We start from the raw sequence: 13,627 nt of genomic DNA, 5'->3' as shown, positions 1-13,627 counted from the left end.
TCAGTTAATCCTCCCAGCCCACACTTGGGCCCATCAGGCTAGTCCCAGAGCTTAACTGCAGACTACCCAGTCCTATCCCATGCAAAGCCTATCATGAGTCCTTGGTTTTTCCAGGACTCAGCATGAAAAGAGTTTTGTTTGCCTGTGCAAAGTTTGACACTGGCTCCCTCGTGTGGTAGGCACTAAGATCATCTACTTTCTATTCCAGATGCTAAAGATGTACTTATGGATGGTGCAGAGGGTTTAGACTTGATTCCACGCAAAGACCAACTTAGCAGGATTAGACAGAGCTACGTGTCAGTATGTAAGGACGTGTTTTCCCACTCAACCAATTGTTGCCTTTTCTGAGTGAGTTTCAACCAACAGGAGGCACTTGATTCTCTTATCTGACATGACCTCCTTTCATTCATGTTTCTCAGGCTCTATCCTTGTACAGACACTTTCTTTGGCTGGTTATAGTCTCCAAATTCCTAAATATTGATAACCTGTCCTTGTTTTTAAGATGAGATCCCTCTTGGATCTAAATTGTTTTTAATATTTATTTAGTATTTTTTTCTCCAATTACTAGTAAAAATAATTTTTAACACTTGTTTTTTAAATTTTTGAGTTCCAAATTCTCTCTTTCCCTTCTTCCCCTCCCTCCTTTTTGAGAAGGTAAGCAATTTGATATAGGTTATACATGTGCAGTTATGTAAAACATATTTCCATATTAGTCATGTTGTGAAAGAAAAAAAACAACAGAAAAAGTATGCTTCGATCTGCATTCAGACTCCATCAGTTCTTTCTCTGGAGGTAGATAGCATTTTTTATCATAAGTCCAGGGCAGAGCCAAGATGGCGGAGTAAAAGCAGTGACTTGCTTGAGCTCTCCCCCAAACCCCTCCAAATACTTGTAAAAAATAAATGGCCCTAAACAAATCCTAAAGCAGCATAAGTCCTTCAGAGTTATCTTGGATCATTGTATTGCTGGTAATAGCTAAATCATTCACAGTTGATCATTGTACAATATTGCTTTTATTGTTATGCTTGCTTCACTTTGCATCAGTTCAGGTAAATCCAGGTTTTTAAGATCTAAATCTAATGGTCTTGTATCCTTTCATAGGAATGAATTTAAGCATTCCTTCTACGGCATGGTTTCAGGGAATATTGTTTCCTGATAAATCCCTTATCTTCCTTGAGGTCCAGCTTAGGTGACCTTGCCTCTGTAAAGTTCCAGGGTGCCCCTTGATACCACAGCCCCACAAATGGTTGCCAAGCAGCCTCTACTTAAAGGCCTTTAAACCCCAAAAGTAAACTAGCCTTGCTTTCATACTGCAATAGCCTGCCTGAATACAACAGCAAACCAAAAGTAAAGAGATACTTGGGACAAACAGATCCAAGTATTGGCCTGGGCAGAGTCTGAAGCCGAGACCAAAATAGAACTCAGAGGGCAGCATGTGACTGCTCACTCACCCCTGTCCCAGAGACCCAGCACCGTCAGGCCTCGGGAGCAGCTGCCACTAAAAATAGAAGGGGGAAAGAAGCGGCCCCACAGTCTGAGCAGCGCCTCGGAGCAACCCCCTCGGTACTGGTGGGCGCCCAGAGGTGTCATGAAGTCTCTGAGGTTTGCAAGTGCAGAAGCCCTGGTGTCCAATGCCCAGGTGGCCAGGGAGAGTCTGCGAAATGTGGCGTATAACCTCTACCCCCTCCTCTTTAAAGCCAGCTATTTGCTGGAACAAGGAGAAGTGATCCACGACCTGTTGGAAAACTGGCCACTAGCAGAATTCAACCTCGGAAACCTGTTGGGGCCAACGGCAGATTACCCAGAAGACCTCAGCACTCGGGCCTGCAAGATCTGCCTGGAAGCCTGTCTGGTGGGGCTCAAAGACTATGTGCTGAATGACTCCCCGACTTACACCAAGAGGCTGAGAACAGCCAATCTCACCGGCATCCAGGATGTGGAGGTCCAGCTGTGCAAATGTCAGAGGTCTCTGGGGAGGTGGGGCCGGACCGGCCTCCTAGCCAGACTCTGCTTTGATCTGCTGGTAGAGCTGCAGAGGCGACCATTCAACCCGAGCATCTTGGACATCAGCATCGACGTCTTCATCAACTTCTTTGTCACAGAGGGCAACTATGAGTGTGCGCTGCAGGCCCTGATGGTGAGACGCCACTCCCCTCTGAAGGTGCGCTGCGTGGCCTTCCGGGCTGACAGCCTGGGCCTGAAGAAGCTCTTCTATATGCTGCGCCTGGTGGAGCCCGACTCTCTGGAGAAGCTGGAGATGGTCCATAACGTGCACATGGAGATGGAGCACCTACAGGTGTTACTCAGCCACTTGGACTTCCCCCGGCTGGTCTCGCTCACATTGCCCGCGAGAGCCTTCAACGTGCGCCGGCTCCAGGGAGAAGATGAATCGATCCTCACCGCCATTGGGGAGAAGCTGAGCCGGATGTCCCAGCTCAGGGAGCTCAGCCTGGCCTTTTCCATACTGACGGGGAGAACTCGGAAGCTGCTCAGGTGAGATACTGATCCTGGAAGGTTCTGTAACCCATGGTCAGGTTATAGGAAAATTACTAGAAATGCACAATTTAAAAGGTAAGGAGTGGGAGAGACCACCAATCAAAATGAGCATTTCCTAGTCAAGCAGCATGATTCAAGTATCAGAATCTCCCACGCAGATATAAGGCTAAGAGGAGTATGGGGCAGGGGAGATGGGGTAGAAATAAAGAGTAGTTTGGGTACTGTGGTATATTTTTAGCTCAAAGGCAAATCAGTGTATCCCAGCACAAAGAAAGTCATCTAGTCCTGGAGAGTAGGAGCTTTTGTTTCTATCAGGAAATTATCCAGACAATATTACTGGATGTTGGCATTAAGGTCTAGGAGGTTTTTCCTTGGCGTCTATATCTTTTTTTAGTATCTTCAAGCTTTTGGGTCAAGTTCAGATTTTCATAGTTTTGAGTCAGTTACATTCCAACCACATTGCCAAGCATAAATCTAAGCAAAAACTGGATCATGGTAATGGAGGCAGGGGTAATAACAGCTGAAGCAAGAGGTTGGAGGAATAAGCTCTCTCCCTCCCTCTGAGAGAAGGGATGGCAAAAGTGGTGAAGAGGTCACCCAGAGCAAACAGAGGTCGTGGTGGAGATGCAGTGATTTCCTTTGGAATCCTTGGCCAAGTGACGTCACTGGGCACTCATTAGTCTGCTGTTCAAGCAGTCACACTCATAGCCTCTCAGAACCTGAGCAAGTCAAAAATGCCCCATTTTCCAACATAGTGGAAAATAGGCTGAGGAAAGCATTGTGGTAGGCTGGTAAATCTCAGGCGAGTTTGCAAATGAACAATTCTGAGCTACTTCCACCCCCTAGATAAAGGGAGAACTAGAGAGTACCTAAATCAGGGATGGAGCTCGTGAGTTATGACCTGATGTTCTAATCCATTATATGATAATTTTTGAGGTGCATTCTTTGCTAGGTATTACAAATCCTTGCTTAGAGTTTTGCCTCAATCAATGAATCAATCAATACAATCAATTAAGTACAATCAATCCTCCACATTTGCCTGTACTTGTGTGATTTTATTAATAACCTCATTTTCACTTTCAGCAACCCATGCATATTCATGGCTATGTGCAATAAAGAAAAAAATGAGAGGTCAACAGGCCCAAATTTGTGGAGCAGCTGATGTCCTACTAGGTGCTTCACTGGTCTTGCTCACCCTACCATTGTAAAGAGCTCCTTATATATTTGTTGCATATTTCTATTGTTTGCCTTAAAAACTCAAGTTTTGTGTTGAGATGTTAGCACAAAAGGTCACAGAATTCTAAGGAATTGCTAGTGAGAAAAAATGTTTGATATGTTAACAATTTTATTTTGTGCAAAAATGTTTTTTAAAATGGACCATCAAATAGTGTTAAAGTTGTATGTTGCATTTTATGGGTTATTTCATAGTTACTGTGTTGGGGAAAGTACACATTATTAGGATTGATTTGTTATAAAGAATTGTATGCAGGAAAGTGTTTTTTAGCAATCTCTAGTGAAAGATTGTAGGTTTTGGTGGTCTAGGGAAAATAATACCTTATTATCTATAGTTTCAATGTATCAACATTTGTGTTTTTACTTTTGTGTCATTTTCTAGGAATATTACCCCTGTGAAAGATGAGAATTGACTATATGCACTATGTGCCAGGCACTGTGTTATGCACTAGTTATACAAATGTAATGAGTAAAACAAAGTAAGTTAAATACAAGATGGTTTTGGAAGGACTGCAATATCAGTTGGGAGGATCAGGAAAGACTTCATGCAATAGATGATGTCTGAACTGCATCTTAAAACCAGAGAGGGATTCTGTGAGGTCCAGATAAAGAGTGTATGCATTCCAGGCATGAGGAAGGACCCGTCCAAAGGCATGGAGACAAAAATGGAGAGTTATATGTGACTAACAAAGAGACTAGCTTGGCTCAGTTGAGGAGTGAGGAGGAATGCATACTGTCCAATAAAATGAAGAAGACAGGTTGGAGCTTTAAAATATAAAAGAGAAGCGTATGTTTTATCCTAGAGGCAGTAGGGTGCCCATAGAGTTTATTGAGTAGAAGAGAAGGACGTGGTCAGATGTGCACCTTAGAAAAATCATTTTCACAGCACTGGAGAAGGAAATGACAAACCATTCCAGCATCTCTACCAAGAAAACTCCAACTGGGGTCATGAGGAGTCAGGCAGGACTGAAAATACAGAACAACATCAAAAGCAGCATGTAGGAGGGACTGGAGCAGTGAATGAGATACTTGAGTCAGGTAAACCAATGAAGAGACTCTTAAGTTATCCAGGAAAGGGGTGATGAGGCCCTGAACTAAATTTGCAGCCATATGAACAGAAACTGGGAGAATGAAAGATGGCACCTTCAACAGAAATCAAAAGTTTGAAAAAGAGAAGGGGGTGGAGAGAAAGATAATAAGTTCAGTTTTGGACATATTCAAATTGAGATGTCTCCAGCACACCCTCAGGTTTCTTCTATCAGTTGAAAAATGGTGTCAGATATTCAGTAGCGATGGCTGAACAATCTAGAACTGCGGCTTATGTACACTGGGTTTTGGACATTGACATGAGATAGATAATAAACATATGAATTATTGTTGTTCAGTCATTCAGTGATGTCTGACTCTTCATGACCCTGTGAAACGCAGCACACCAATAATGTCCATTGGGTTTTCTTGGCAAAGATACTGGACTAGTTTGCCATTTCCTTCTCCAGTGGATTAAGGCAAACAGAGTTTAAGTGACTTGAGCAGGGTCACATAGGAAGTGTCTGAGGCCATATTTGAACTCAAGTCTTACTGACTCCAGACCCAGTGCTATATCCACTGAGCCACCTAGCTGCCTCTAAACATATGAATACAAGACAATTACTTTTTTAAATTATCAAAATCAATAAGAGCACATAGAACAAATTTTAAAAAATATTGATATACAGAAGAACACTGAACTTGGAATCAGAAGATCTGGGTTTGATACCTAGCTCTTCTACTTATTACCCATGAGACACTAGGAAAATCACTTCTCTCCTGACTTCAGTTTCTTTACATATAAAATGAAAGAGTTTAACTAGACAACCCACATACCATCCCCTCCAAGATCCCTTCTAGCTCCAACGTACTGTGTCTCTATGAACTGAACTCTATTTTTAATCTCTGAAGTTTGAAGATATATTTTCTTTTTTATACATTTTATTTATTTTGTTAAATATTTCCCAATTACATGTAAACAAATTTTAACATTCACTTTTAAAAAATTTTGAGTTCCAAATTCTCTCCCACCTCCTCACCCCTTTCCCCTCATTGAGAAGGCAAGCAATTTTATATCAATTATACATGAGAAATCATGCAAAACAAATCTCCATATTAGCCATGTTGCAAAAGAAAACAGACAAAAAAAAGTAAAAAAGTATGCTTCATTCTGCATTCAAATTTCATCAGTTTTCTCTCTAGAGGTAAGTAGCATTTTTCATCATAAGAATTTGGAGTTGTCTTGGACCACTGCCTTGATTGGGGTAGCTAAGTCTTTCACAGTTGATCATCCTTCACAATATTGCTGTTACTGTGTACAATGTTCTCCTGTTTCTGCTCACTTCACTTTATTTCAGTTCATGTAAGCCTTCCCAGGTGAAGATGGATAGTCTTAAAGATGTATTCAACCTGATTGAGTCATTGATAGTCACGGCATGATTCTCTTTTACAAATTCTATCATTCTCCTGACAGAATTCTGACAGACTTCACAGTGTTAGCAATGCTCACAAACACCATCAAAATAAATAATAATAACTATGGTAAGATCTGATAGCCAACTAGATGCTTTTTTCCTCATCAAATCAGCCTATTGGGCAGTTATCCTCACTATTCCTTTTCCTTGACAAGTCACAGTTTGTATTAGACTACCTTTCATAGTGTGTTCTCATACTCTAAACTGACACCTTTTCAATGACCATGCACATATTTCTCCTACATATTTTAGACATTACACATCTGCCCCCAGCAATGTACTCGGCTTGGTTTCCTAATGAAAAACACCGTTTTTAGGCAAAAGAGAGTCTTGAAAGCACTCATCAATCTAGAGCTAAAAGGGGTCTTGGTTTGACCTGGTTTTGACTTTGGTTTGACTTTGGTTTTGACCTTGGGTTTGACTTTGGGTTTGACCTTGGTTTGACTTTGGTTTTGACCTGGTTTGACCCCTTTAATTTTTCAGATGAGGAAACTGAGGTCCAAAGAGATTGACTCACTGACCAATGCCTATGATTACTATATAGGAGTATATACATTCTGCACCAGTGATCCCTTCTCCCTCCCACACAACCCTGCTAAATGCTAAGTGTTATCAACAGACTATCCCTTTCCTTAATCATACAGATCCAGATACTGAAAGGAAGGTCGGATATGCTCAGGGAAATTATTTGAAAAGGATAATACAGTGAAAGGAAATAAAATGTCATGTCATCTTAGCACATTTCTGGTGGTTTGTATAGTGAAAAGAATGAAAATATACCTCTGCCACTTGGCATTACAAAATTTTTTTCTTTCTTTTCCCTTTTAGAGCAAAATTTGGGATCACTAGAATATGTAACACATAGAGAGTTGCCTCTGCCTGAGAAACCAGATCCTTCTCTGACCCCTCTGCCAAGGCCATGAATTTCTCTCTTTCATTTAACATGTGTTGGGTTTTAAATGATGTGTCATTCTGACACAGTGGGCTAAAGGCTAACAGCTCAAATGTTCCTTCTCAGAATTGCTCCAAAAGATGTCATCCTCACCCAACACTCCTTTGCATATAGATAAATCCTGATTGCCAAAGGCATAGTGTAAAATTAACCAACAAAGAGATATATTGATGTGTGCATTCTTGACCTCTGTGCTCATTTCAAACTAGCACCCTTACAGGTAACATCACTAGACATTATTTAAAAAAAAAAAAAGGTTTTCTCCACTCAGGTCATAGCCCAGTACTCTATTGTGGTATGGAGGTAATTCTGGGTCCTCAAAGGCTATTGCAGGTCCTACCCAGCTAAAAAGGCCTCAGGTTTGGGTCTTGGGACAGAAAGTGTGTCTGCTGTGTGTACATTAGCCTAACTCATAGAGAACACAAGCTCCTGACCAGAAAATTGGCCACTGGGTGATGAATATTTGGCCATAATTCATAAAACTGCCTCCTGAGATATGGAAGGGCTGCTGTAAGAAGCTCCCATACTAATGAAATCCCAAATCAAAGTAATGAAAACAAAACAAACTTTTAAAACAACAACTGCAACTTGGTTTTGGAATTAAATGCCAGCCTCGGATTTGGTTACATCTAAATCCAGCTTACAGACAAAGAGAGAACAAGGCATTAGGGTCACGCTAGGCCAAGTTTAACTTGTTTATTGTGTCCACTGAAGGCTCTGAAACTTCCTAGTCACACATACCATTTGCATCATCATAAATAAATGTATATTCCCTCCTCCCAGGGCACTGTCCCCCAATTTTTAGTTAAACTATTAACTCATTTTAAGGAGAGATCATTTCATTCTTTGTACTAATATCCCCATCACCTAGCTCAATGTCTGGCTCATAGCAGATGGTGCTTAATAAATGGTTACTATTGTTTTGGGGACCTTCTGGCTCTTCTACCCAGTTTAATAATATTAGAATGCATATATAGGTATATGTGAAAGGAGTGAGGAAGTAAGCAACAAAGCTATACCTAAAAATGCATCAGATTGAAACACTGATCAGTGACATACATGAAGTAAGAGGCAAGAAGGCTTTCTGGAGGCCACAATAACTCATAGTCCTTGTCCTGCTGGCACAGAAAGAGTTACAACTGAGAACAGTCATTGTCATATATCAGGCATGGTAGACAAGGAGAAACCCTGGACATTCATATGCTCTTTTTTTTTTTAAGTATTAACCTTCTCTTGTCTCTTTGCTCTTTCCTCTTGACCTTGCCAGTCAATAAACATTTATTAAGCACCTCCTATGTGCCAGGCACTGTGCTAAGTGCTGAATGAACCTTGGTGACTGTTGTCATCTATAATGACCCCGCTTCCTGTGGGAGATTCTCTAAATTCCTCATTTGCATACTCTAACAATGAAAATTGAGCCAAAATTCTACATTTCAAAGCAGATATTTCCTCAATCGCTATTAGGAGCTTCAGCTACCATATTCTGTCCTTTTATTTCCCCACCTCCCTTTCGAGTAAAGCACAATTTTTTTTTTAACCATATAGAACCAGAGAGTCTCAGAGCAGGAAAGAACCTCAGATCATCTGGTCCAATCCCTGTCTCAAACATCAATCCCCTCTACAACATTCCCAACTAAAGGTCACCTAGCCTCAAAGTGAAGATCTCCAGGGCTAGAGAAATCACTGTCTATTTGAATCATCTTCAGGGATCAGTCAGGAAACTACAACCTGCGGGCCAAAACCTACCTGCCTCCTGTTTTTTCTACTGCCCAAGACCTAAAAATTGTTTTTACATTTTTAAATACCATAAAACTTTATTTTAAAATGTAAAAAACATTCTTAGTTCACATAAAAATAGGAGGCATGCCAGATTTGGTCCATTGACTACAGTTTGCTAACCCCTCTGTCTATTTTTGAATAGCTGTAATTTTCAGAAAGTTTTTCAAAATAGTAAACTAAAACCTACTTTTCTATGGCTTTTTCCCTCTGCTCCTAGTTCTTGCCTCTGGAGTCAAATAGAACAAATTTAATCTTTCTGCTAAGAACGCATCCTTTGCCTTTTTCTAACCCATTTTTATTTTCTTCTCCATGGTAGCCAGGATCAGGAAAATGTGCTAGGTGTAATATAGCTGGATTTTGTCAAGGCTTTTTTGAGAAAGTCTCTCATGATATCCTTGTGGACAGAATGAAAAGATAAGGACCTATTGATAAGGACCTACTAGAGTTAAGTAGATTTGCAATGAGTTGAGTGAACAGATAAAAAGAGTAATGATTAAACAGATCAATGTCAGCCTGGGGGAAAGCTTCAGTGACGGCATAGAGCTGTCTTGAGCCTTAGACTCTTAAGCATTATCATCAATGACTTGGATGAAGGCAGAGAAAATATTGCTTATCAAATTCATAGAGGATACAACACTAGGAGGGATAGCTAATATACTAGATGACAAAATTGGCATCCAAAAAGACGACAGGCAAGGATGTTGGGGCTGAAAAGAGTAAGATGAAATGTAATGGGAATAAATGCAAAGTCCTCTCTTTGGATTAAAAAAAAAAACAAAAAACAACCAACTGCACCAATATCAGATGGGGGAAACAATGTTCACATGAATAAAAGATTTGAGGCTTTTTGTGGAGTGCAAGCCTACTGGAATTAACCAAATGGCCTAGTTGTCAAAAAGACAAGTGTGATCTTGGGATGTATCAGAAGAAAGATGTGCCTAGAATAAGGGAGATTATAGCTCTGTTGGTACTCTGCTCTAGTTAGAACACATCAGGAATGTTGTATAGTGATCTGGGCACCACATTTTAGGAAGGATATTGGTAAACAGGAGTGTGTCCAGAGGGTAACCAGGATACTGAAGGAAAGTAAAACTATGCCAGACGGGAAATGGTTAGAGGCCTACAGAAGACTTAAGGACATTATTGATGTCCTGAAGCATTTAAAGAGCTGTCACAGAGAAGAGAGATTAATCTTGTTTTTCTTGGTGCTACGGGATAGTGCTAAGAGGAGTGAGGAAAAACTACAGAGAGAGATAAATTACAACATCACACTGGGAAGAACCTACTACCAATTAGAACAACCCAAGAACAGAACGACTCCCCTGGGAATTAGTGGGATCCCATCACTGGAGGTTTTCTAGGAGAGGCTAGATGACCAAGTATAGGGGCTGTTGTAGAGGGAATACATGGTTTAGCTTAGGGCTTCAACCAGATGACCTCAGAGGGTTCTTCCAGCTTTGAGACTGTCTAAACATTTACATTCTTTTCCATTCCCTAAAGAGGTAGAGCAGCACAATGAGTAGAGACCTGGCCACATGACTAGGAAGAAGGGTGGCTAGGCAGCACAGTGGATAGAGCACCAGCCCTAGAGTCAATAGGACCCGAGTTCAAATCTGACCTCAAACACTAACTAGCTGTATGACCCTGGACAAGTCACTTAACCCCAATTGCCTCCAAAAAAAAAAAAAAGACTAGGAGTACTAGGAGTCAAAATCCTGCCTCTGATACATATTGACCTTAGAGTAGTCACTGAACCTCTCAGTGAAACATGCACCCCACAACACTACCATATGTAGCCCAAACTAGATTAAAATGTGGGCCCTATCCAATGTTGGTATATTAATAAAAAAGAAATATAAACCGTTATGGTTTCCTGAGTCCATATGCAGCTCACAGGGATTCTTATGTAGAGTTTAGTGGCTTCTGTTTCTATCTGAGAATGAAACCCCTGTTGTAGGCAACTCTCTGAGACTATAAATTGCAGAGAAGGGGCTGCCCTGCATAGGGAGGGAGAGGGCACCCTCACAAGTCCAGCCTCTCTCACTCACCTTTCACTCCCCACTCATGATGCATGCATTTTGTCTTTTATTCGACAGAGGTGTTTATTAGTGAACTCAGAAAGTTTGATTTCTCTTATAGAGACAAAGACCTTTCCAAAACCAACCCTTCTTAATTTATCCCTTCCCCCACCTCTTTCTTACTGGTTTTGGAACTCACCCATTTTCATGCCCAGAATTGTAGCATTCAGTAAGATACACAGAAACTCCTAATATACATATTACAAGCCATAGTGTCCCTCTATGGTTCTTTCTTTCATATCTGTCCAAATCAACCCAAGAGACGGAATACAAAGGAGAAGGTAGAGAGACTCTGAGAATTCCTCTCTCCAGCTTCTCCAGGCCTAGCCTGCTTTGGCTTTTATTCCAAAGGGAAAGAGTTTTCCCTTTCTCCCAAGTTGAACTTTTCTCCCACCAGAAATGTTGCATGATAGCATCTATAGAGTTCTTCAGGTTCCTCATATAGGAGGAAGGGCTTCCATTGATAGGAACTATTCCAAGTGGAGGTCATCAGTTGATCAGGTTTCACCATGAAACTTTTAGAAGTAGAGTCCTATTTTTATTTATTTCTCTCAACCACTTTCCTTTGCATTTTTCATTACAGTCCCTTGAAAACTCCCCTGAAAACTCTGGACCTATCTAACTGCTCCCTGAACTATGCAGATATGGCCTACTTAGCAAATTGCCTCCATGCCCCCCATCTGGAGGTGCTCGACCTCAGTGGACACAATGTGGTCAACCTGTACCCATCAACCTTCTTCAAACTGCTCAGCCAAGCCTCCTGTACCCTGAAGGTCCTGATCTTGGAAGAATGCAACATTGAGGACAGAAACCTTACCATGATGATTGTGGGTTTGACCCCCTGCCGGAAACTGCAAGTCTTCAAATTTCTTGGGAACCCACTTTCCTCCCAAGCACTGAAATGCCTCTTCAATGTTTTCTGTCAACTCCCCAAGATGAAATCCATTGAATTCCCAGTGCCAAGGGACTGCTATCCAGATGGCGTCAACTATCCATTGGATGATGCCACCCTCTCCAAATTTGATCACCAGAAATATGAGAAGATTACAGAAGAACTTCATACAATCCTACTTCAGGCCAATCGGGAAGACATCAAGGCTTCCACACCTCTCTTTGGAAGCTATGACCCAGACATTCAAGAAACAAGCAATGAGCTTGGAGCCTTCTTGCTTCAATCTTTCAGAGATGCCCTAGAAAACTTTACCACAGCACTAAAAAAAATGAATTAAGTGCCTTAAAAGAAGTCCATGCAACTACATCACAGTGAGATGCTTTTGCATCAACTTTCTTTGTCCCTCTGGAGATCAGTCCTGGGTTGGGAATGGAACCAAGATGAAGCATCATCATCATTATCATGACCACCAGCATAATCACCACTACCACCATCATCAAGCATTCATTAAATGCCTGTTTATGCATGGCACTGGGTGAGGCACTGTATAAAGCTGAATACCTAGTACTATTCCTGCCCTCTTGGAGTTCACACTCGAAATACACCTGAATGCTATTTTTTTTACTCTTCACAGTCGGTTCTGAGAGTCTGGGTTGAAGTTAACAGGAAGAAGGGAAAATCCCTGAGACCTTCAGAGAAGTTGTATCACAGTCCAGCACATTCTAAAGAAAAGATGTGATAGTCAGGCAACCTGCTCTAGAGGACTGCTACTGACAAAGCAAACTTCCTTGGAGCTGGGTGTGGGAAAAGACCATGCCAAAGACATGGGTAAAGGCAGTAGGCAATTGGAGGGGGGTGGCAATTGTAGCAGACACCAAGTCAACAGGGGTGTAATGAGATAGAATGAGAAGGAAACCAGTGATAAAAAATTAGACAGAGATAGAAGAAAATATAAGGAGTAAGTGAGTTGGTCACTAAGCTAATGAACTTTTAACCAAGGAATAGGAAGAGGAAAGATGAGAAAAGCAAACCAGACTTTCATTCTTATCAACAAATTCTCTATGGAGCTGGTTCTCAAGGTATGATCTATAGATGGTTTGCAAGTTCTCCAAATGGTTCACAATATGTTTTTTGCAGTACTCATGCAGTACAATATGATAGTGTCTATACTTTAATTTCCAAACTGAATTAATAATCTATTAATGCTGTCCCAGTATTGACGTTGTTCTCTTAAAACACAGTGGTAGGGTTTTGTTTGTTTGTTTGGTTTGGTTTTGCAGTGATTAGAAGCAGAAATGGAGTCAGTAGTCCAAAGAGAAGCCATAATAAGGCAGAACTCAACTCAATTTAAGGAAAAACTGCTCTACAATTACAATCATCTAATACTGGAACAGGCGACCTTGTTTGGGGAAGATGGGGTGATAGCAGATTCCCCCTCATGGAAAGTCATCAAGCATAGATGACCATTTCTCAGGGATGTTATAGAGGGGATTCACGGTCAAGAACATGTTGCACTAGATGGCCTCAGAGATCCCTTTCACCTCCGAGATTCTGTAATTCTGACTGATACTTCTACGTTCCAACACTTGTAATTAGCTGAGGGATCCAAAACCAATGTTTAAGAACCACGTCTTAAATTTTGAGAACTTCCCTGAGTTTTAGAGCTTCAGAAAATCGCTTTCATCTGAGCATTTCT

At 41.1% G+C, this 13,627-nt stretch overlaps 1 protein-coding gene and 1 pseudogene across 1 annotated transcript; one reads left to right on the top strand and one right to left on the bottom strand.

Annotated features, from left to right (window-relative positions):
• Nucleotides 1-1,588: 1,588 nt before the first annotated feature.
• LRRC14B (leucine rich repeat containing 14B) lies at nt 1,589-12,314 on the top strand. The gene is made up of 2 exons (XM_027868735.1): nt 1,589-2,493; nt 11,623-12,314. The coding sequence occupies exons 1-2, from the start codon at nt 1,589-1,591 to the stop codon at nt 12,266-12,268; spliced, it is 1,551 nt and encodes a 516-aa protein (XP_027724536.1). The 3' UTR covers nt 12,269-12,314.
• LOC114048057 lies at nt 2,846-2,990 on the bottom strand (annotated as a pseudogene).
• Nucleotides 12,315-13,627: the final 1,313 nt, after the last annotated feature.

The sequence above is a fragment of the Vombatus ursinus genome, unplaced genomic scaffold (genome assembly GCF_900497805.2).
Source record: "Vombatus ursinus unplaced genomic scaffold, bare-nosed wombat genome assembly UNPS02014791.1, whole genome shotgun sequence".
NCBI lineage: Eukaryota > Metazoa > Chordata > Mammalia > Diprotodontia > Vombatidae > Vombatus > Vombatus ursinus.
The sequence above is the reverse complement of the archived record's forward strand: the minus strand, read 5'-3'. Positions and strand labels throughout refer to the sequence as shown.